The sequence below is a fragment of the Myxine glutinosa genome, chromosome 1 (genome assembly GCF_964187855.1).
Source record: "Myxine glutinosa chromosome 1, kmMyxGlut1.1, whole genome shotgun sequence".
NCBI classification, from domain to species: domain Eukaryota; kingdom Metazoa; phylum Chordata; class Myxini; order Myxiniformes; family Myxinidae; genus Myxine; species Myxine glutinosa.
The window spans coordinates 289,678,490-289,700,340 of NC_136261.1; the positions used below are offsets into that span (position 1 = coordinate 289,678,490).

The window sequence follows — 21,851 nt, forward strand, 5'->3', positions numbered from 1 at the left end:
ACAGAAAGACCACCTATCTGCCTGCGGTGAGTGAGTAAAGGCCCTCGGAGTTAGCTTCATCGCGGTTGATTCCATTGAGTCTGAAAGCTTTGGTTTCTACAGCGTGAAGCCGAGCTAGGTGTGAGGCAGGAGCACAGGCCCAGAAGGAAGAACAGTATTCCATTGAGCTGCGGATGAAAGCCTTGTATGTGGTGAGGAGCTCAGGTGTGCCAAGGAGGGACCTCGCACGATGGAGGATGCCCAGTCGGCGACTGGCTTTGGAGGCCAGCTTGGAAATGTGGTTTTCCCAGGAAAGATCATGGCAGATAGTGAGACCCAAAAGCTTGAGTGACAGAACTTCTTGGAGAGGATTGTTCAGAAAATAGATGGGAGGGGTGTCCAGTCGGTCTTTTCGGAGAGACATCGTAAGAGTGTGAGATTTGTCAGGATTGAAAGACATGTTCCACTTGTTTGACCAGTCTGTGATTTTGTCCAGGTCTGCAGAGAGTGAGGAGGCTGCAGACTGCCGATCTGAGGGATGAGGAATGGAGCGGCAGAGAGTGGAGTCATCAGCAAAGAGGTGCTTGGTAATAATGGGCACCCAGAGCAACCAAGACAACGCATTGATTGCTGTTTTTTGCATGATATGAACACATAAATATTAAATGATGATTGAAGCTCGGTATATATGAAATTAACTTGCCTCATGTATGAGGTGCTGTGATTAATGATCATATAGATAAGCCTTTGAATTGAAGTAATTTTAGAAAATGGTTTGGATTTTGTTTTAAACATTTGGTTCAATTCCAGTCCTCCATACATTATTAGCCAGGGTTTTTTTGGTAAAGCATTGGAGTTTCTGGCTACAACTGCTCAGCCTACACATAACTAGCTTATTTTCTCTGCTGGTAACAGTGTCAGCCAGCTGTCTTCAGAATAGACCTAAAGGACTTTGGGGACAGTCAGCAGCCACATGGTAGTTATAAGAGTCATGTGCCATGAGCACCAAAACAAAGGTATAACTGCAATCTGGAACGTCAAAACATTTCAGTTAACAAGTAACTTTGGTGCATGCGGCCATTTGGCCCATCATGCCTACGCTACACCAACATCAGTTACCATCACCCATTCACATTCAGGCTACCTACAAGTCCTGCCAATATGCCTGTACCCCTCTATATCCAATTCATCTAAATTCCAATTGATGTAATTATCTACATATCTATCTATTTCCAATTTACACCTATTTACCTTTTCTGCTGCCCTACCTTTCCGGGAGGAGCTATTGCATACTGAAAGACCTTAATATGCATCTAAATTCTGTCCAAACATGTCAGACTGAAAGACCCTTGTCTTAATACTGCCCAAACACTCTTCTTCTTTACTTACAGGTGAAGGCCGCTAGTCTTATCACTGTGTATTCTGCTGAAAAAAAAACTTCTGCGCTTATTTTGTCAATACCCTTCATAACCTTCAAGGTCTCTACCAAATCCTGTTGCAATCGCCTCCTTTCTAATGTACAGTATAAAGTCCTGTCTCCCTCAGCCGGTCCGCATAGCCTAGTCCCTCTAACCTCAGAATCAATCTCGTAATCCTATGCCTTACCCTCTCTGTCGTTGCTATGTCCTTTTTCAGATATGGTGACCAAAACCGAACACAATATTCTAGATGAGCCCTCACAAAATACATATGCTCTATTAACACTACCTCTTTTGATTTATCGTTGATCCACCTACGATCCAGTAACCTACTGTACAACCTAAAACTCCGTTAGTTTAACTAAAGCTGCCTGGCACCGTTCTGTCACATATATTACCATCCCCAGATCCTTTTTCTGTGTGACATGCTCTCCAAGACTGTCCCTTCCATCATGCAATCTCTATTTGCACTATCCCTACCCATCCCAGCACCTCACATTTCTTTATGTTAAACTGCATCTGCCAATCTTTTGCCTATTCTATTAAAGTATCTAGACTTTCCTGAATCTGATTACTATCCTCTCTGCCATATATCTTACCTCCAAGCTTAGTATTGTCGCGCGGACCCTTCGGTTAATACCAGGGCTCGCAGATGGACCAAAAACGGCTTTAATTGGAGGCGACGACCAAACACGGATTTTACTTATGAAACGCGGGAGGAGGAAGGAAAATGGAAGGCTGCGGCAAAAGCGCTTACCTGGAGCGCGTCGACCGCGGCTTCGATCCTGTGAGGAATTAATGAACCGAACTCGACAAACACAAGATTTCAAATGTACAAAAATAAAGATTTATAAAACGGAACCCGAAACAATGAACGCGACGGTAATCAAATAAAAAGCCTAAATTGGGATCCCACACACCAGACTCAACAACAGACACAGGAATGGATTAAAGGAAAAGAATTGGCTCGTCGTGTAAAATGTAAAATGGTGCGTGTGGCCTTATCTGTCCCTCATCTTGTCTTCTCTGCTGTCCAACACGGCTCCGTTCGGCCCCGATGCACCCACGATGTCCCTCGCTCCAGCACTACAGCACCGAGCACCGCTCCAAGCACCACGCAGATGGTGAGCCAATGCCCGCGAGGTCCGTACACCACTCCAAGCTTCAGAAGCACCGATCGCACACGACAGCCAGGGAAGGACGTGCTGCACGAGGAAGCTGTGCAAGCAAGAACCGCCAGACGTGCAAGACGAACTGCTGGATCTCCAAGAGTCAAGCAAGAAGAGAGCGAATGATGTCCAAGCACCAAGAGAGCGAACTCGATGTGCAAGACGAAGAGAGCAAATGATGTCCAAGCACGAAGAGCGAAAATGGCATTCGGGGCGCCCTTAAATAACCTCCCCGGTGACGTCAGCCTTGGCGCGCCACCCAATCAGCGCCTTCCACCAGACCTTCCAGCTTCGAGCCTCTCGTGCTCGTTGGCTGGAGGCCCGCGCCTACCGTGCTGCCCATCACTCGTTCCCTGTAGCGTGGTCATAGCGTGTGCCACTCGATGTGGCTTGGCCTGTCGGAGGTGTAACTGGCGGCGGCCATCATCGGCGGTGTCCTGGCCTGGTTTCCTTTTGCCTGTTCTCTTCCGAAGTCCTTGTCAGGGAAGGGAATTATTTAATGTTGCGCTAAGGGCCTGTCTAAATGTCTATGTTGGTGTGCATTGCCATAAGGGACAAAGGTTTGGCTACCAGGTTTGACACACAGGGGCTCTTATCTTTAATCCCTACTCTAACACTCGAACATCCTGGTATGTCCACAGGTATACTTCTTAACCGACAAACCGCCTAACAGAACTTATTACAAGGTAGATTCCCTATCGCGACAGTCGAATACCTACCTATACAGATCTACCTGTCTCTCGATATTGCTTTACCCCCAGACATAACAGTATTATCTGCAAATTTAGAAAGCTGACTCTGAACCCCACAATCAAAATCATTGATGTAAATTATGAACAATAATGGTTCCATTACTGATCCCTGAGGTACCCCACTACTTACTTCTTCCCTCCCAGACATCCTCCCACCCACATCCTCTCTTTTCCTATCACTAATAATCCAGTTAGCTGCTGTACCAGCCACTCCACAAGCCTTCACCTACCAACCTCCTCTGTGATACCTTATCAAATGCTTTCTGAAAAGTCAAGATGTAATATATCCACTGCACTTCCCCCATCCACCCAATCAGAAACTGCTTCACAAAACTCCAGTACATCTTACTATAATTCACCAAATATCTGTCTGTCTGTTCCCAGGTACCACAAAAACGGCTGAACCGATCGCAACAAAATTTTGGGTGGGTAATCCTGGGAGTCCCTGGAGTAAAATAGGCTATATTGTTTTTCCATTTTTTTTTCTAATTTTCTAATTTTCCAGTTTTTCCAAACACGATGGAATAATATTTACCGATATGAACAGTGATGTGGCTTTCATTGAAATTCTACAAATACTCTTTAGATTTTGATGATTTGCGTGTGATATGATTTAACGGATGTTTATATAATATACAAAAAAAAAAAAAAAAAAAAAAAAAAAAATCGTTTAAAATTAAATAAAAAAAAGACTTCAATTTCTGATATTTTGCCTTTTCATTTGGGCCTCCCAATTGAAGCCCCACCCGTAGGGCAGGTACGGTTGCTAGGTACTCCCTTTGGTAAATCCATACTGACTACTTTTAATTAGTTTGTATTTATTTAAATGTAGATAGCATGTCACACATCTTCCTTAAGATGCTAATTAATGAACTGTGCGTTCCTTAATTAACATCTCCAACACCATTCCCACAACTGATGTCAAGGTAACAGGTCTATAGTTCCCAAATCCTCCATGGAACATTTCTTAAAATAACGGTGTTAACATTTCATATGCTCTGGTACTTGTCCTGACTCCAATTAACCTAAAAATATCCGCTAAAACCACGATTATCTGCTCTGCCACCTCTCTCAATACGTTTGGATGCCTATTATCCAGTCCTTGAGCTTTATCATCCTCCATTTTTTTCTAGCTGTTTCTTCCTTTTCTCCACTATTAGATCTCTAAAATCCCTTGCTTACCCCTGAGATAAATATCTCAACTATTGGAAGTTTCCATGACTGTTCCCATGTAAATGTAGAGGCAAAAAATATATTTAATTAGTCTGCTATCTCACCATCGTCCACCAATTTTCCTGTTATGTTCCTCAATGGGCTCACATTCCTCTTAACCCTTTCCTTACCTCTTATATACTTAAATAATGTCTTAATGTTATGTTTAATTTTTAGGCTATGTCCCCTTCATATTTCCTGCCAAGTTATTTTCTTAACTAGCCTCTGTTTACTCCTATACTGATGTGACTTGGACTCTGGTTCCCAATTTAACCAGCCTCGGTGGCGTAATAGTAGGAGTGTCCACTCTGAGGCTGGGAGGTCAGCGTTTTGAATCCCGGCCGAGTCGTACCAAAGACTGGTACATGTTGCTTCCTTGCTTGATGCTCATCATTTTAAAAGGATAGAGCATGGACAATCAACCATAGGTTGGTAATAATAGTGCAGTCTTGTATGGGCCTAATGGCCTCCTCCTGCGTGAAAGTTCCTTTTAAGGAAGCGTATATTATTATTATAGACTAGTTTTCACCATTGTCTTAAAGATAAGCAGAATGCTTATTCCTGATCTCCATCAATTATCTCTCTGACTCTGGAAAATCCTCTATCTATTTGCTGCTGACTCCACCCTTTACCATGACATCCATCAGAGAGACAGGCTGCAGCCTCTTCTCTCTCTTCAGACCTTGAAAAAAAATCATAAGCTGGTCAAATACTTGGAATGTGTCTTTCAATCCTGACAAATCTCACACGCTCACTATCTCTCTCTGAAAAGACATGGCAGTCTGGCAAACCCTCCTGTCTACATTCTTAACAATCCTCTTGAGGAAGTTCAGTCATTCAAACTCCTGAGTCTCAAGATCATCCATGATCTTTCTTGGAAAAATCACGTTTCAGAGTTGGCTTTCAAAGCCAGCCGTCGACTGGGCATCCGCAATCATACAAAGTCCTTGCTTGGCACACCTGGATTCCCATCCACCCACAAGATCTTCATCTGAAGCTTAATGGAGTATTGCTCTCCTCTTTGGTGTTTCTCTCCTGCCTCACATCTTGCTCAGCTTGATGCCATGGAAACCAAGGCCTTCAAGATCATTGGAATCTCCCACGATGACGAAGTGAGTATTTGGGTCTATCACTTCGCCATCGCAGGCAGGTCGGTGGTCTCTGTCTTCTACCACTTAATTTCTAGTATTGCACCCTCTGCTTTTTCTGTGCTTTGACCCCCAGGTTTCTGTAGAGCTCAAACAGTCCACCATCAACCTCCTTCTGGTGAAACTAACTCAATCCAGGTTCACTGCTCATCTCCAATCATTTGTTCCTCTTTTTCCGACCTGTGGAACCAACATCCACATCCTCTCAATCTCATTCTTCCCTCCAGGTCTTCAAGACAGCTGTTCACCACCATCTCAAATCGTCGCCAATCGAAAACCATGATTTTTTTTCTGCCCTTGTTAACTCCACCCAAATCCCTCCTCCTTCAAATTTTCGAGTTTTCCCTCCTTGGAGTTTCCTAATGTGTCCATCTTGTCCACCCATGCATGTGTGTTTTGCATCCTGTTTTTGTCTGTTACAGCCTGATCCGTTCAGTGTACTCGCACTTCCATGAGCCTCGACTATGTAGACAAAAAAGGCATTCACAAGGTACAAAATGCTGCGTACCTCCTTGCTCAACCATCCCCTGATCTCTTTGTTTCTCTACTGTTACATCTCACTGGAATATACCTACTCTGCACCCTACTCATTTGCTCCTTGAAGGTTGCCCCCATTTCTCCGATGCAGGCCATCCACTCATTAACTTTACCCAATAAGATACTTGTAGTGTGCCTGTAAAAGCATCCTCTAAGTATATTCCTATTCCTGCAATCCATAATCTCTATCCACACAGAATCCTCTGCATCAATTCCCTCCTTAATGTCACCCCTTTCTCTCCATAAAATACGGACTTTCACCCAGGTTGCCACACCTCCTCACCTTTAGTCTTTCCTATCACACCTATAAACCCTCACTACATATACGTCGCACAACCCACCATCCATCCTTCCTTCCAGCCCTTCCATATTTCCATTCAAGCTTCTGGCATTTGTGTACAACACCTACAACTACCTTTCCCTTCCATTAAGCACCCCCTGCTGCTCCAACCTTCCAACTGCATCCTCCAGTCCAAAATAAAGTCCCAGTTTCTTTGTCTTGAACCGCCATGAATCTCTCCGCCCCCTTTCCCTCGGGTGAAGGTTAAGCTGGATATCCTGTCTGCTAGGATTAGTTGGTGAATATTAGACTTCATTCCAATTCAACCAAATTCATGGCCTAACTCCCACCAACAAGCATCTGGTAACTTTACGTGGACTACAACTTTAGTCACTTAGTGGTGGTGTTGTAGTCAAGGATCAGACTCAACATCATGGAGTTTACAACTATACTATGAACCGGCGCGACCGAACATAAGTTCATTATCTGAGCTTATAATTCAGTATGAACTATAAACCTGGCATTGATCTGTCTTCGCAAAATTGACTCTTCTTCTTCTTCTTTTGAGTCGTGCATGTCCGCCCACATTTACGTAACAGCTGATCTCCTTAGTCATGCTAAAGGAACCGTCGTTGAAGCCCAACCACTGGTCACGTATGACGTATCTGCCACCATTTCGCAACAACATCTCGAGGGAGTGGTGGAAAGGGCTCGTGACATTTAGACAATGGACGAATGAACACCGGATGTGGACTTAGAATGGGACATCCCAGCATGGCGAGTCCTATTGTTTGGATAGGATAGGAACACCGGACATGCCCTCCCACTTGGGTAAATAAACATCACTTTTTGATGGACAACTGAAAACCTGCCTTAAATCCCATCCCTGCTACAATATACCAATTTCTTCCTAAAAATATGATTTAACATCAAATTGAGCAGTTCGTTGATGTGCAGTAACATATTTCGCATGATAAAACTTTAATAAATAAATATGAACGATTAGCTGACTCGTTGATGTCGTCGTGGGACAGAGCACGTGACACGTTTGAAGCTGACGTAACCGGGTCCAATGATTGTTCGGAAGCTTAGCTGTGACGTCGGTTGTTGTTGTTGTAATTGTTGTTGTTTAAGTTCGTTATCCTTGGGCTGATTATATATTAATTTTTTTCGGTGACATTGACTTGACCGAAGGCTCACACGAGTCACGACAATTCAAATAGTCTCCGTTATCGCGAATTGTTGACGTACGCGACCACGAAGGTTTCCAAGTGGATATTATATGATTGAGCTTTACATAAAGATTCTTAATATCATATTTATTGAAGATATTCGAATAACGTTGCATATGCAGCCTATGTAGTTTGACATATATAAAAATGACATTGCACCTCAATGAAGGGGTGGCTTTTAACTTCTGGTTCTTTTCATTTGTTTGTTTTGGGAAAGGAAATTCTAAACTCCTTGCGGTGTTAGTTTTGATGTTTGAGAAAGATCGCTGAAATCGAGACGATAATCACGTCAGGGCCGACAGGGCGCAGAAACTGAACATTGATCGAGTCACGTGACCCAGAGCCGGGTCAAATGTAGTCCCGTTCCGTCACGTGACCAGATCCAGGTCAAAATGCAGTCCCATTCTGATTTCCACAAAACGGCCAAAAATAATGCTCGAAACGCACAAATCGGTTATATTATATCACCTCGTCTCTACGGATCGTTGCGTGTGCGTTATAATTATTAGAGAAATAAAGTCCCGGCCGTGGCCGTTCGGACGGTGAGTCGGTGACGGACGTTGGGATCGAGACAACAACGCGCTGGCAAGCATTAAATTAAATAATTATATGTAAATAAATGGCAGAGCTGGAAAACGTTCAACAATTATTGTTTATTCGTCCAATGGGTGCCGCCGGTGAAGTTGCGCAATCATTCGCAGGGGCACTTCGTCCGCGAGGGAAGGTCTCTCGTTTCCACGTGCTCCATTTAAATTCCCTCCCCGAGTCTCCGTTCGTTCGCGCCCGCCGGGCCACGTGATCAAACAAGCGCCGACACGAGGACACGATCGTTGGGAGGAGGAGGAGGAAGAAGAGGACGGGGGGGAGGGGCGGGGAGGAAGCAGTTGCACAATATACATTAAAATCCACTCCCACGTGCGTCCTGAGGCCATTTTCCTTTCGAAAGCAGTCCCTAAATGCATGGATTTACTAATGTAAATATTACAAATAAACATGAGGGCTTCTCGCCTCACAAAAAAAACCGCCATCGAGCGCCGCCCTTTCCCACAGCTTATTCTCCATGATGCCTTTTCCAAAGAATTAGTGGGAATTGCACGGTTTTCTGGGAAATACCATGGCGATAATGAAGCATCACTTCATTAAAAGCATGACCTTTTGATTCGCAAGAAAACACCAATTAGCCGCGATCGGGCGATAATATGGCTTATTCCAAGTCATCCAGGATTTGTATGAACGTACGTGAGGGAGCGAACTTGTGACGTGTTCCCTTCGTGACGATAATGCCACGTGGACCATCAATTGTGACTTCTCTGAGGAATCGATTTGAATGAAAATGTGACCCGATTGATTATTATGGGTGTTTTATTATTTATTTATCTTTGTCTCACGACAATGACTCGAACCCAAGCACCCGTGTTAATCCGCAAGAAAAAGTAATTTCTGCGAAATTTGGACTCGAGGATGACGTCGGACATGTTTGTTATTTTAAAAAATCGTCGAATTTCATGAAGTTATCTGATGTCATGAAAGTCGAGGCCGTTTTTTTTGTTTAAATGTTCGTGCGGAAATAAAAGGACACGGTTAAAGGGCACTTATTATGGAGGCTCATGGGATCGCATGGGCCTTGAGCACGGCGTCCTCCTCCGTCGTGGTGACACAGATCTGGGTGGTGCGAGCATCTGGGAGCACGTGACGATTCGACTCTCGGAAATTTGAAATTCCACGACCCGGAGGAAGCGTTCCGCGGTGCTGGTGGTTCAGGAGGACCGAGGTGGCCTGGCCGCAGCCGCGCCTAAGCGCTGTATCCCTCCGCGCCGGTTCTATCACGAGGCGTATCCGATCGTGACGATTCGAGATGAGCATTCGACGAGCCTGCGCGTCGGACGACTCCGTGTCCCCATAGAGACGGCGAAGCTCGCTTTTGTCGCGACCTCGATCCGGAGCTCCTTTTTGGGTTCCAGCCTCAGGGATTGTATTGTTTCGCGGAGGGCCCGTGCTCGGGGATTTAAACGCGCGGTCTGGGGGTCGTGCTTTGTGCGGGTTCCCAGGGCCAGTGAGATCGGTCGCAAGAGAGGGGGGGTGGAGAGGGGTTGGGGAGGGGGTGCGACTCGGAGTGGCCAGAGAGCTTCGATTCGGGCTCCACAGAGGGAGCCATGGGCACCTTCAAGGAGTTCACGTCGCCACCAGAATGCCCAGTTTTTCAACCAACACGAGAGGAATTCGCAGACAACCCTCTAGCTTACATTGCCAAGATCAGACCCATCGGAGAGAAGACGGGAATTGTTAAAATCCGACCTCCTCCGGTTGGTGTGCGCACAGGGTGCACGACATATATATATATATATCTCTCTATATACATGTTTATATACTCGTTTTGTGCTGCCGTGATGATGTGCTCCTCCTGCCTCGTGGATTTCTATTTTGTGGCATGAATGAGGCCCTTTTATATTATTTTCCTTTTCACTCCAAACATGGCGTCTTCTCCAGCTGTTCTTCCACCTCTTCAAGCCCCTTCTTACTTACCCTGCCGGTACCACGTCCTCCTCTTCCCCCTCACCTCTCGTGACCCCCTTTATGGCCCGAGTGTCCCCTCGAAGCCAGATAGCTAGCTCGCCAGCAAGTTTGCGACTTTAACTTTCTATTTCCGACCGCACTGCAGATGGCAGAGAAAGCCACTCTTTGCCCTCTTTGCTTTTGTTGTTGGTTTTACCTCATTTTTGCATTTAAATCTCAATATTTTGGCTTCTTTACTTCCATACTGCTTTCCGGCTTCCTTAAAATCCCACCTGGGGTTTTGCTTTGGGGGGGTTATTTATTTATTCATTTATTTATTTATTTATTTTAACCTTCATTTCCAGTGTGAATGCCGGCGATGAAATTGACCCAAATGATTTCTGTTGATTGATTGCAGCACATCCCAAAAAAAATGTTTATGTAACTTTTTTATGATCATTGTTTTGATAATGACGTGCTGCACTATTTCATTGTTCCTAATATATTTATTATTTATTTTTTCCTGTAAAAACCAAGCTTTTGTATTCACCTGCTTCAATATGATTGGTATCGACGTACCGCTCGACTAACGCTGACCTCCTGTTTGTGGGAATAGGTTTTTGTGAGCCAAAGAAGAGAACCCAACATCCGTTCTCATCTTTGTGTGACGATAAAGCCCAAGGCTTGATGCATGCGACGTGGCAAGTTTACAGAAACTGCTACACTTCCTCTCGGTCTCACTTTTGGTCTCCTTTCGGTGTACAATCTCACGATTGTGACTTGATCCCTCTCTGTCTTAGGTCGCACATTCGTACATTTCTGGAACTTTGTGATTGGACTGTTTGTAAAAGGCCCCTGGTTTGATCGCTCCACCATTTGATGTAAAATGTGGCATCAGAACCCATTTACATTGTAAAAAAAAAAAAACTTCTGGCCTCAGGTTTTCCTCTTCTTTATTATTGTTATTTTTTTAAAATCAATTTTTCAATATTTCTTAGTGTAAGAAGCCAAGTTCACCTTTAAAGTACCCACCCTGCTTGTCTTCGTGCCCTAATTGAACAGCTGCTGAATGGCCTGGCAGACATTTTGTCTGCTTTGACGCAGCACAGCTTTTTCAGCCGCTGCACTAACTCAGGTTGCTGGCACTCACTCTTGATTCCTTAAATGCTAGTCCCGTTGAGGACGAAATGTGATCTCTGGGTCGTGACCGTCGTCGAAGACGTTTCCTTGATAATAAGACCAGAGACGCGGATTGGCATTGTGCACCGCGTGTGGCTATACCGTGTCTGTTCCAGATGGCACCAGCGTCTCATTTTACTTGTACACTTGCCTTGTTTTTCTTTGTTTGTGTTTCAGTTCCGTCAGTGTAATGCCATTACTAAGTCATATCTTCTCGTTTATTCGGGGCCACGTTTCTACTGGCCCACAAAAAGCTACTTGGTATTAAGCACCTTTAAAGATTTTCATCCCACCTACCTGACTTTCACACACGACGATATCTACACGTATATAATATTGTTTTTATTTCGAATGAAAACTTGCATGGACTATGCAGCTATCTATATCTATAGATAGCATGGACTATGGACTATGCATGGACTATGGACATGGACTATGCATGCACTATGGACATGGACTATGCATGCACTATGGACATGGACTATGCATGGACTATGGACATGGACTATGGACTATGGACTATGGACATGGACTATGGACATGGACTATGGACAATGGACATGGACTATGGACTATGGACAATGGACATGGACTATGGACATGGACTATGCATGGACTAAAACTTGCATGGACTATGCAGCTATCTCTTGCATGGACTAGGCAGCTATCTATCTACTATGCAGCTACAGTCACGTGAAAAAGTAAGTACACCCCATGTAAAGTTTTGACTTTTTCAACATATTTCAACGTACAGCTATTTGATATTCATTTCAACAATATTGATAGATAAAGGTGATATAATATAACAAATATCATGAAACAATTACATTTTGTAGTCCATTGTATAATTTAAATAAACATCAATGCAAATTTCGCATGTGGAAAAAGGAAGTACACCCCTACATTTATCACTACTTCAAATACCTAAAATTAGAATCAGGTGCACCAGCTCAGGTGCAAATGATTAGAACATCGTCAGAGAGAATCTTGGAGGAACCTGACTGATTTAAACCTCAGACATTTAGTTTGGTTTGCTCTTTGTTGTTGAAGTGTACGGCATCACCATGCCTAGATCAAAAGAGCTCTCTGAGGCCTTCAGAAAGAAGGTTATAGATGCCTACGAGTCTGGGAAGGGATTTAAAAAGATCTCCAAACAATTTGAAATCAATCATTTGACTGTCCAGAAGATCATCTACAAGTGGAGAACATTCCAAACAACTGCCAACTTGTTCAGGCCAGGCCGCCCCAGCAAGTTCAGCCCGAGAGCAGACCGCAAGATGCTGAAAGAAGTCTCTAAGAACCCCAGAATGTCATCACGGGACCTGCAGGTAGCTCTTGCCACTGTTGATGTCAAAGTGCACGAGTCTACCATGAGAAAGAGGCTGCACAAATTTGATCTGCATGGGAGGTGTGCCAGGAGGAAACCTTTGCTGTTCAGAAAGAACATCAGGGCAAGACTAAAGTTTGCCAATGAACACCTAGGCAAAGACCAGCACTTCTGGAACAATGTGCTCTGGACAGATGAGTCAAAGGTAGAGCTATTTGGCCACAGTACCAGAAGACATGTTTGGCGAAAACCAAAGACAGCATTTGACCCCAAGAACCTGATACCAACTGTAAAGCATGGTGGTGGAAATATTATGGTTTGGGGCAGCTTTGCTGCATCAGGGCCTGGGCAGCTCACCATCATAGAATCCACTATGAATTCTTCATTGTACCAGAGGGTGCTTGAGGATAATGTGAGGCCATCTGTCGGAAAGTTGAAGCTCAACCGAAGGTGGACCTTGCAACATGACAATGACCCTAAACATACCAGTAAATCCACCAAGGAATGGCTGAAAAGAAAAAAATGGAGGGTTCTGGAATGACCAAATCAAAGCCCGGATCTAAATCCCATCGAGATGTGGGGGGATTTGAAACCAGCTGTGCATGCAAGAAACCCCTCAAACATCGCACAGCTGAAAGAATTCTGCATGGAGGAGTGGGCAAAAATTTCTCCCAGTCGATGTCAGAGACTGATAGACAGTTATAAGAAACGCCTACTTGAGGTTGTTTCTGCCAAAGGGGGAAATCCCACCTATTAGAGCCAAGGGTGTACTTACTTTTTCCACATGCGAAATTTGCATTTATGTTTATTTAAATTATACAATGGACTACAAAATGTAAATGTTTCATGATATTTGTTATATTATATCACCTTTATCTGTCAATATTGTTGAAATGAAGATCAAATAGCTGTATGTTGAAATATGTTAAAAAAGTCAAAACTTTACATGTGGTGTACTTACTTTTTCACGTGACTGTATCTATCAGCTATGTATCTTCCTTAAGGGAACTCTTTAAAGCAGAAGGAGCCAGAATGCATCTAATTCAGCTTTTCATTAATTTTTCCCTTTTCCCCTCGTTCTGTGCAGCGATAGAACCATTGCCTTCTGCAGTTAAAGCTTTATGTGCTTTAAGGTCTCGGAGCCTTTCATACTCAAATGATAGAATTTATCACTTTCTTTAACAAAAATTCCATGTTGAAAATGCATTCATGATGTTACCCACATTTTTGTTTTGATCGAGTATAGCCAGGAATTTTTCAATTGTTGGTGAACTGTCGCAGTAGGTTTTTATTGCTGCAAGGTTGGAGATTTTTTTGTGTTTGTTTGTGGTTATTTCGCCAAACAAATTGCAGAATCCAAAAGCTTTGTTTGTAATGGATTACTTCAATGTAGATAACCTACCAGGGATGAGCAGGTATTTAGCAAAGACTCTCAATTGTTTCTGATAAACATGTTCATGTATTTTGCTGTTGTTACACATTTCACTATATTTTAAGTTTTCTTTCTTGAGCATTTGAGGCTCATTGAGGGTCTTTTGCGTAGATTATATATATCATGAGACTTCCGTGTACTTTACATCAATTGCAAGGAGATTGGGCGCAACATTGGACGAATCTTATATGAACCCAGGATCTGAGGTATTGTGAGATGTATGCTAACATTAGAAGGTGCAGCAGGTGAACTCAAGGTGCAGGTTTTGCACAATTTCAGCAAGACATTGTAATGTACAGTACACATCAACTTTTCCCGAATTGCAGTAAAAATGATACACCCACATGAATCTAGTGTGGCACCAAATTGTGATTGCAAAGTTAAAAGTGATGTAACCATCACCCATTGTTGCAGTGTACAATGTAATATTTTCCCTTTTTGAATTCGGTACATTGGGTTGGGGGGGAAAGTGGGGGAGGTCCATCTGTCTGCCTGTCATAGATGGTTCATTCTTAGCTCTACTAGAATGTGTATACCCTGCCAAGGCCCAGTCTTGTTCCTTGAGAAGTTATGCCCATTCTTATTCTTTAAAAAAATTTTTGGGATACTTTGTTGAGGCTCATATAATAGCAAACACACAGAACATATAACAAGGGGGGCAAGAGAGGGAAGCATGACAACAGTAGGGAATATGCACATCAGGAGATCTGTGGAAGTGCTGGAGTGCTGGGGGTGGGGTACACGGGATAAACAAGATGAACATTTCAGGGACTTTCAGGAAAGAAAACAGGGAATTTGAAGGAGCTGGTTTGGTGTGGATTAGCGGGGGTAGAAAAGATTATGGATTTTGGATGGGGGAAGATAAGAGATGGTGGTGAAAAGCTGTTTTGACAACCTGGAGGGAGGAGTGGGATTGAAGAGAGTGAGGGAGTTTGTTCCAGAGGCGGGAGAAAAGAGGAATGAAAGAGTGAAGGTGAGCAGAGAGTCTCGGTTTTGGCAGTTTCACCAGTAGAGGGTTGCTGGAAGACCTTGAGTGCCCTGCAGAAATATGAGGGGGACATAGCACAGATGGGGCAGGGGGTCCAAGGATGGAGAGGAATCTGTAGAAGACAAAGACCACTGACCTGCCTGCTGTGAGATAGTGAAAGACCCTCAGAAGTGGCTTCATCGAGGGAAATGCCAATGATCCTTGTTTATTTTGTTTTTTAAGTTTTTCTAATTCATCCCAAAGTTACAATATTATTGCACATGTTGCAAACCTATCTTCAAGTTCCTGCTTGCTGTCACAAATGAAGAAATAGGACTATTTTGTGATCGAATGCCTTTGGCAGGATCCGCAGGTTTTATCAAAGTATTATGTGTATTGTACAACGGTTAAAATCAATTAGGGCACTTTGCATTATTTATGTAAAACGTTTATTCTCTAGGTATTGTTTTATGTTATAATTTCTCAATTTGCTGACCTCTTAATTTTTCTATTTTCCTGTTGTAATCCATAAGTTTAGTTTCTGGAAAGCCTTGGATGTACTTGCTTCTCGGAGTTGTGAGTTAAAGATGTTGAAACAATAAATATGATTGTCTATTTATTTCTGCACATGTTGTACTGCCAGTTCAAACATCCATGAACCTGAAAAATACCAACTGCTAATGAGATCGTACCTACCCTGCCTTCTTTATTTATGTAAATACTCGAGTATTGGTAAAACTAGCCCTTGGGTTTGAGTCGAGTCCGTTTACAGGCTTTGACAATTTTGTTACCATGTGCACGCAAAGTGAAATGTGGGGTTAAGCAATTGGGTCATGTCTGTCCATCTATCTGATCAATTTATGATTGCCAGTTTACGACCAAAGAACAACTTATTGAAATTGAAAGTTATATTTTGAACATGAATCGGAACATGCATAGCAAGACATGTCTGCCATTTAGCACGACTTTGGCTCTAAAATCGTCCCGATCGCGCATGCGCAGAGAGTAGTGGGGTAATATTTTACTGTCTGCCAACCTGACAGTCAAATAAAATTGAAAGTCATTCCAAAGAGGAAGCGTACTGTTTTCAAGGACATCATAAAGGACACAGACAGGTACGAATAACTCATGTAATATTTATGTATAATTGTATATATATATATATATACATACACACACAACAGGCATTTTAAGGCTATTTTCCCTGCAAGAGCAGGGGTTAGCCTTGCGGTCCCCATGACAATCTTCTCCATTTTGCCCTATTTTCTGCTTCTCCCCTTGTTTAACCCCCTTGCCCGCATTTCTTCTTCGACCATCTTTACCCTTGTCTTTCTCGGTCTTCCCCGTCCTCTACTTCCTTCTGCATTCATTTCCATCACTCTTCTCAACCAGACACTTTCATCCTTCCTCAACACATGACCAAACCATCTCAACCTGTTCCTCTTCACAGCATCAATCACAGGCTCTATTCCCATCATCTTTCGCAATTCATCATTTGTCTTCCTCTCTCTCAATGATACTCCGCACATCCATCGAACCATTCGCATTTCCACCCTTTCCAGCCTTCGTTGCTGCTCTACGTTCATTACCCATGTCTTGCTCCCATAAATCATAACACTTCTCACACATGCAGCAATTGCAGCATACACCTTTCCCTTCAGCTTCAATGACACTCCCCTCCTCGTCAGCACGCCACTCAGTTCCCGAAACCTCTTCCATGCACATCTCACTCAAGCAACCGTTGCCGAGTCTGATCCACCTTCTCCATTCAGCATGTCTCCTAGGTAACAATGTTTTCACACCTTCCAGCTTCACGCCGTCTCCAAGATCCAACTCAACAATACCTCCATCTGCAGCTCCCTCTGTGCACACCTTACACTTGAATGTAGCTGCCACACTGGTTAATGACCCTCTCAAACCACTACATTTTTGATGAACCCACTCAGCGCACATTGTACATTGAATGGAATTCACTCCTACACCCTTCCTGCACACAGCACACGGCCACTTCCCAGGTCCTTCCACCTCACCACATGCTTTACCACTTGCCATCACCTTCGTTTTTCCGATATTCACCTTCAGACCTTTTGTCTCCATACATTCCTTCCACTTGTTCATCTTCTCCTCCAGTCCATCCATACTTTCCGCAATCAACACCAGATCATCTGCATACAACAACTCCCACGGTAAACCCTCCTTTACGTTCTGAGCCAGCACCTCCATCACAGCTACAAATAGTAGTGGACTTAGTACCGACCCGTGATGCACTCCCACCTTCACCTCAAACTCACCACTGTTCCCGTCCTTCGTCCTTACAGCTGTGCGCGCTCTTTTGTACATTGCCATCACTACTCTGATCAACCATTCCTCCACTCCTAACTTCCTCAATGCCCATGTCACTACTTCACGTGGAACCCTATCAAATGCTTTCTCCAGATCAACAAACCCAAGAAACAACTTCTTCCTCTTCTCCATGTACTTCTGCAACTGCCTCACAATAAAAAGCACGTCTGCCGTTCCTCTTCCTGGCATAAATCCAAACTGCATTTCGTCATTCTTCACTTTCTTCCTTATCCTCTCCAACACCCTTTCCAATACCTTCATTCCATGCTCCAATAACTTTATCGCTCGGTACGAGCCACACTCCAGAGGGTCACCTTTCCCCTTGAACAGAGGGACGAGGGTACTCAGTTCCCAATCCACTGGAATGCGGCCTTCTTTCACCACCAGATTGCAGATCTCTGTCATTCTCTTCACACCCCAATTTCCCACTGCCTTCAACATATCTCCCACAACTCCCGTCAGCCCTCCCGCTTTTCTACTCTTCATTGCTTTTATCGCTTCCTCAACTTCCTTCTCGGTTATCTTCTCTGCCGTTCCTAAAACTGGGTTACTCTCTATGTTGCCATCCCATTCATTTTCTGCATTCAACAGTATTTACATATAACTCTTCCATCTTCCTTTAATTCCATCTGGGTCCACAATGACTTGTCCCACTTCATCCTTCAAGCAACTGAGTGGCGTGGTGATGAGGAGGGGAGTGTCGTTGAAGCTGAAGGGAAAGGTGTATGCTGCATGTGTGAGAAGTGTTATGATTTATGGGAGCGAGACGACATGGGTAATGAACGTAGAGCAGCAACGAAGGCTGGAAAGGGTGGAAATGCGAATGGTTCAGTGGATGTGCGGAGTATCGTTGAGAGAGAGGAAGACAAATGATGAATTGCGAAAGATGATGGGAATAGAGCTTGTGATTGATGCTGTGAAGAGGAACAAGTTGAGAAGAGTGATGGAAATGAATGTAGAAGGAAGTAGAGGACGGGGAAGACCGAGAAAGACTTGGCTAAAGATGGTGGAAGAAGAAATGCGGGCAAGGGGGTTAACAAGGAGAGATGCAGAAAATCGGGCAAAATGGAGAAGATTGTCATGGGGACCGCAATGCTAACCCCCGCTCCAGCAGGGAAAATGGCCTTAAAATGCATGTTGTTGTTGTTTGGTATGATTTCACAAAAGTTAAAAAAGTAGTTCAGTGACAACACGGGACAACACAGACACTGCACAGATATATATATATATATATTGTTACGGTTCTCCGCCACCCTTCTTACACTTACCAAGGGGGGATTAAACCCCTTGTTCTTTCTGGGCTTGGCGGAACCGAGAGACTTGAAACGCCTCTTCCGGGCAAACGCAAGGTAGGGTTTCGGGACCAAGTCTCGCTCGTACCTAACTCCCTGCCCCGCCACGGAAGCGGGGAAGCAAGCCTCGCACGAGCCACGTGTGATTTGGGGTACACCGAGCGGATTGAGTACCACGTGGTCCGTGCAGTCACCGTTAATTATTGGACCCCGATTCGAGCGGTTCTACTCGTACCACGCTTAGCCAATGAGGAAATCACGAGAACGATCGAATGGAAAGGAAGAACACTGGTTTAATTGTTATTCCCACACGTATGTACAATGATCGTTAGACGCAGAGTCACAGAGCAGCACTTAAACAGTCTTAGTCTTAAACCCCAGACTCTGGCCCGTCACACTCACACAGGGAATTGCAGGCAGGTTGATGTTCAGGCCAACCACGTCGACGTGGTCGTCCAGGAACGGCCCCGTCAGGCTCTCCACGGTCCCAGCACGTCCCGGGAGGAAGGCAAGCAGGCGGTGGAAGGAGCCTCGTAGCGCGTCTCCCGAACAAAAGACAGCCGATGAGGTAGGAAGGAAAACGTACGCGTCTCTCAGCGCGGCTGGCGGTTACACAGCACGTTATCACTCGCGTAACTCAATGCACTATACGCGGCTCGGCTTCAAGCTCAACCGAGCGATACTTTCATATGAGCGCGTATTCTGGTTCATGCGCGTCTTTCTCCACTTAATGCCAACTCAGTCATCTTACTGCTCTCTTCAATCCAGCTGCTCGCGAGTCCTTACTCAACTGCTCACCGCGCGTGAGTCCTTCTCGTCAGTCCTCCTCGGGGCTTTGCGCGACGGGTTATATTGGTACGCCCCGAACCCTCTCGAACCTTCCAACCACGCCCTGTGATGCAGTGCTGCTGCCACACCCTGTGAGCTCTGATTGGCGGCTTGCGCTTACCGTCAGCTTCTCTACCGCCCTCATGCGGCCCCAGACCCGACCCTCCTAGCCGGCCTCGTATTAATTTGCGCCAAAAGAATCAAAGGCAGCGCAAAGAGGCATGAGGCTACGGAGGCGGGATAGTCAATGGAAGTAGAAGTAGGACCTATTCTCCTTACTCTACTCAACGCAGAACTAACATAGGAAAAGGACTAAACTCACAAATACTAAGAGATAACGACACTATTGCGAGGCTACATGTTGTTTGTGTGACTATGAGGGGGAAATTTAACCTTTATTATACAAACTGTTACCTAAACTCAAAACCGCAACTATATATATATATATATATATATATATATATATATATATTGTTGCGGATATGGGATTTGCATCCATCCATATCCGCTTGTAAACATTCCCCTATTTCCTCAATACTTCCCAACTATCCCCAATCCCCCATTCCCTAGTCCCATTTTCTGTAAACAACACTCTGTAGACCCGACCTCCCCCTATTTCCCCCATTAAATGTCGCACCCAGGTTCACCGCATCTCACGTAGACAACTATAGGACATCTTGCGAGTTATTCTTAGTCTATGTCAGTTAAGGATTCGTTTCCATTAATTCTGACTCTTCGTTGCACCAGAATGTGATTGTATGGCACCGTTAGGAAGTTTAGGACCTCCCAATACCTCCCCGCAGCTCTTCCTCACGGTTCAGCAACAACAACAACAACAACAACAACAACAACGGCGGCGGCGCGGGGAGTGTGCGTCCTCACTCCGGCTTGGTTGGTAGGGGGTGTTGGGAGGGCACCAGGCCTTTCCAACGAGCCGCCATCGAACATGTGCTCGACGGGGTTACCAACCAGGGGCTCCCTGTCAGCTCTTCGTCAAGGGCGGAGCCCGGTAACCCCCGCACCCAATAGAAGCGGCGGACCGGTCCCATCTGGGGCGGAGCCAACCAGCCGAGGGCGTGTGACTCCCCGCTGAGGATGCGCAGGAAGAGGGAGGTGACGTCAGATGCGCGCTGAGCTTGAAGCAAGAGAGACGCCACCTCCGAGCGCTGTGAGGCCTCCCTGCATCTATTGGACCGTGCTTGATCCTGTCCCCGAGCCAAGGTGCACCTTGTGCTATCGAACTACCTGTCCTTCCCTGCCATCAATCCCTGTGTAAGTCAGTCTTGTTCCGTTTGTCTGTGGTCTGTCGGGGATAAGACAAGATTGTATCTAAGTGCCCATCTCTTCTGTGTCTTTTACCTCACTCTACCTTGTAATCTACCCCTTTTCTCCACCACTAATTATATCCTCCTCCGGAGGTCTTGAGAACTGTACCCCTTGCGTCGTTTCATCTATCCCAGTCGTTGTGTCCTTTCCATCATTGATTTAGCGTAGCGCGATTTGGCCAACGTTCGAGTGGAATCGGGTGAGTTGGGGAAGAATCGGGAGAACTGTTAGGTCGCGATTGGACTATCCGCTCGGCCCATCATAACATCTAAACCGCGATCCGTAACAATATATATATATATATATATATATATATATATATATATATATATATATATATATATATATATATATATATATATTGTTACGGATCTCGGACGTCGGCGCTCCCCTTATCAAGGGGGGGTTAATCCCCTTGTCTTTTTCTCTGGCTGACCCGAGTCCTGCGGGTTATAACGTCCTTCCCGGCGCGGCGTTAGGTAGGGTTTGTTAGGCCTAGGGGTTCACTACTACCTAAGTACTAACGCCGGCCGGAAACGAGGGAATAACTCCCGCTCGAACCACGGATATGATGGAAAATGCCGAGCGGATAGCAATCCGCGATCCGAGCTATTAACAATGAGACTAAACCCGATTCTGAGCGGTTCCTACTCGTGCCACGTTTACCCAATGGGAGAAAGGACGGATGCGGTCGGACAAGAGGAAACCAGAGTATAGGAAGAACAAAGATGGGTTTATTAATTATTTACAAGAAGGAGAAGAGGAAACAAAAGAATGCACAAGATAGGAAGAGGAAGAAGCAGCACACAGGGCAGTCTTATGGCAGTCTTATCTTATTACCCAGGACAAAGAAACACACTCACACGGGGATTGTAGCTGGATTGTAGATGGTGCAGGTAGAGGGTCTGGCGATGGGGTCCAGGCTCTGGTCCAGTGG

The 21,851-nt window shown here is 44.8% G+C and overlaps 1 protein-coding gene across 3 annotated transcripts in view; it reads left to right on the forward strand.

The window, feature by feature from the left end:
- The first annotated feature begins 497 nt into the window (after positions 1-497).
- The window catches only part of LOC137438801 (lysine-specific demethylase 5D), a 153,230-nt gene continuing 131,876 nt past the window's right edge, over positions 498-21,851 (forward strand). For 2 of the 3 annotated variants that reach the window (XM_068134172.2, XM_068134180.2), the window contains exon 1: positions 9,807-10,030. In XM_068134172.2, coding sequence (XP_067990273.1) covers positions 9,881-10,030 — 150 coding nt within the window. In that variant the 5' untranslated portion in view covers positions 9,807-9,880. Of the gene's footprint in view, positions 560-9,806; positions 10,031-21,851 lie in introns of those variants that run through there. The other variant, XM_078767342.1, reaches the window with a different exon arrangement.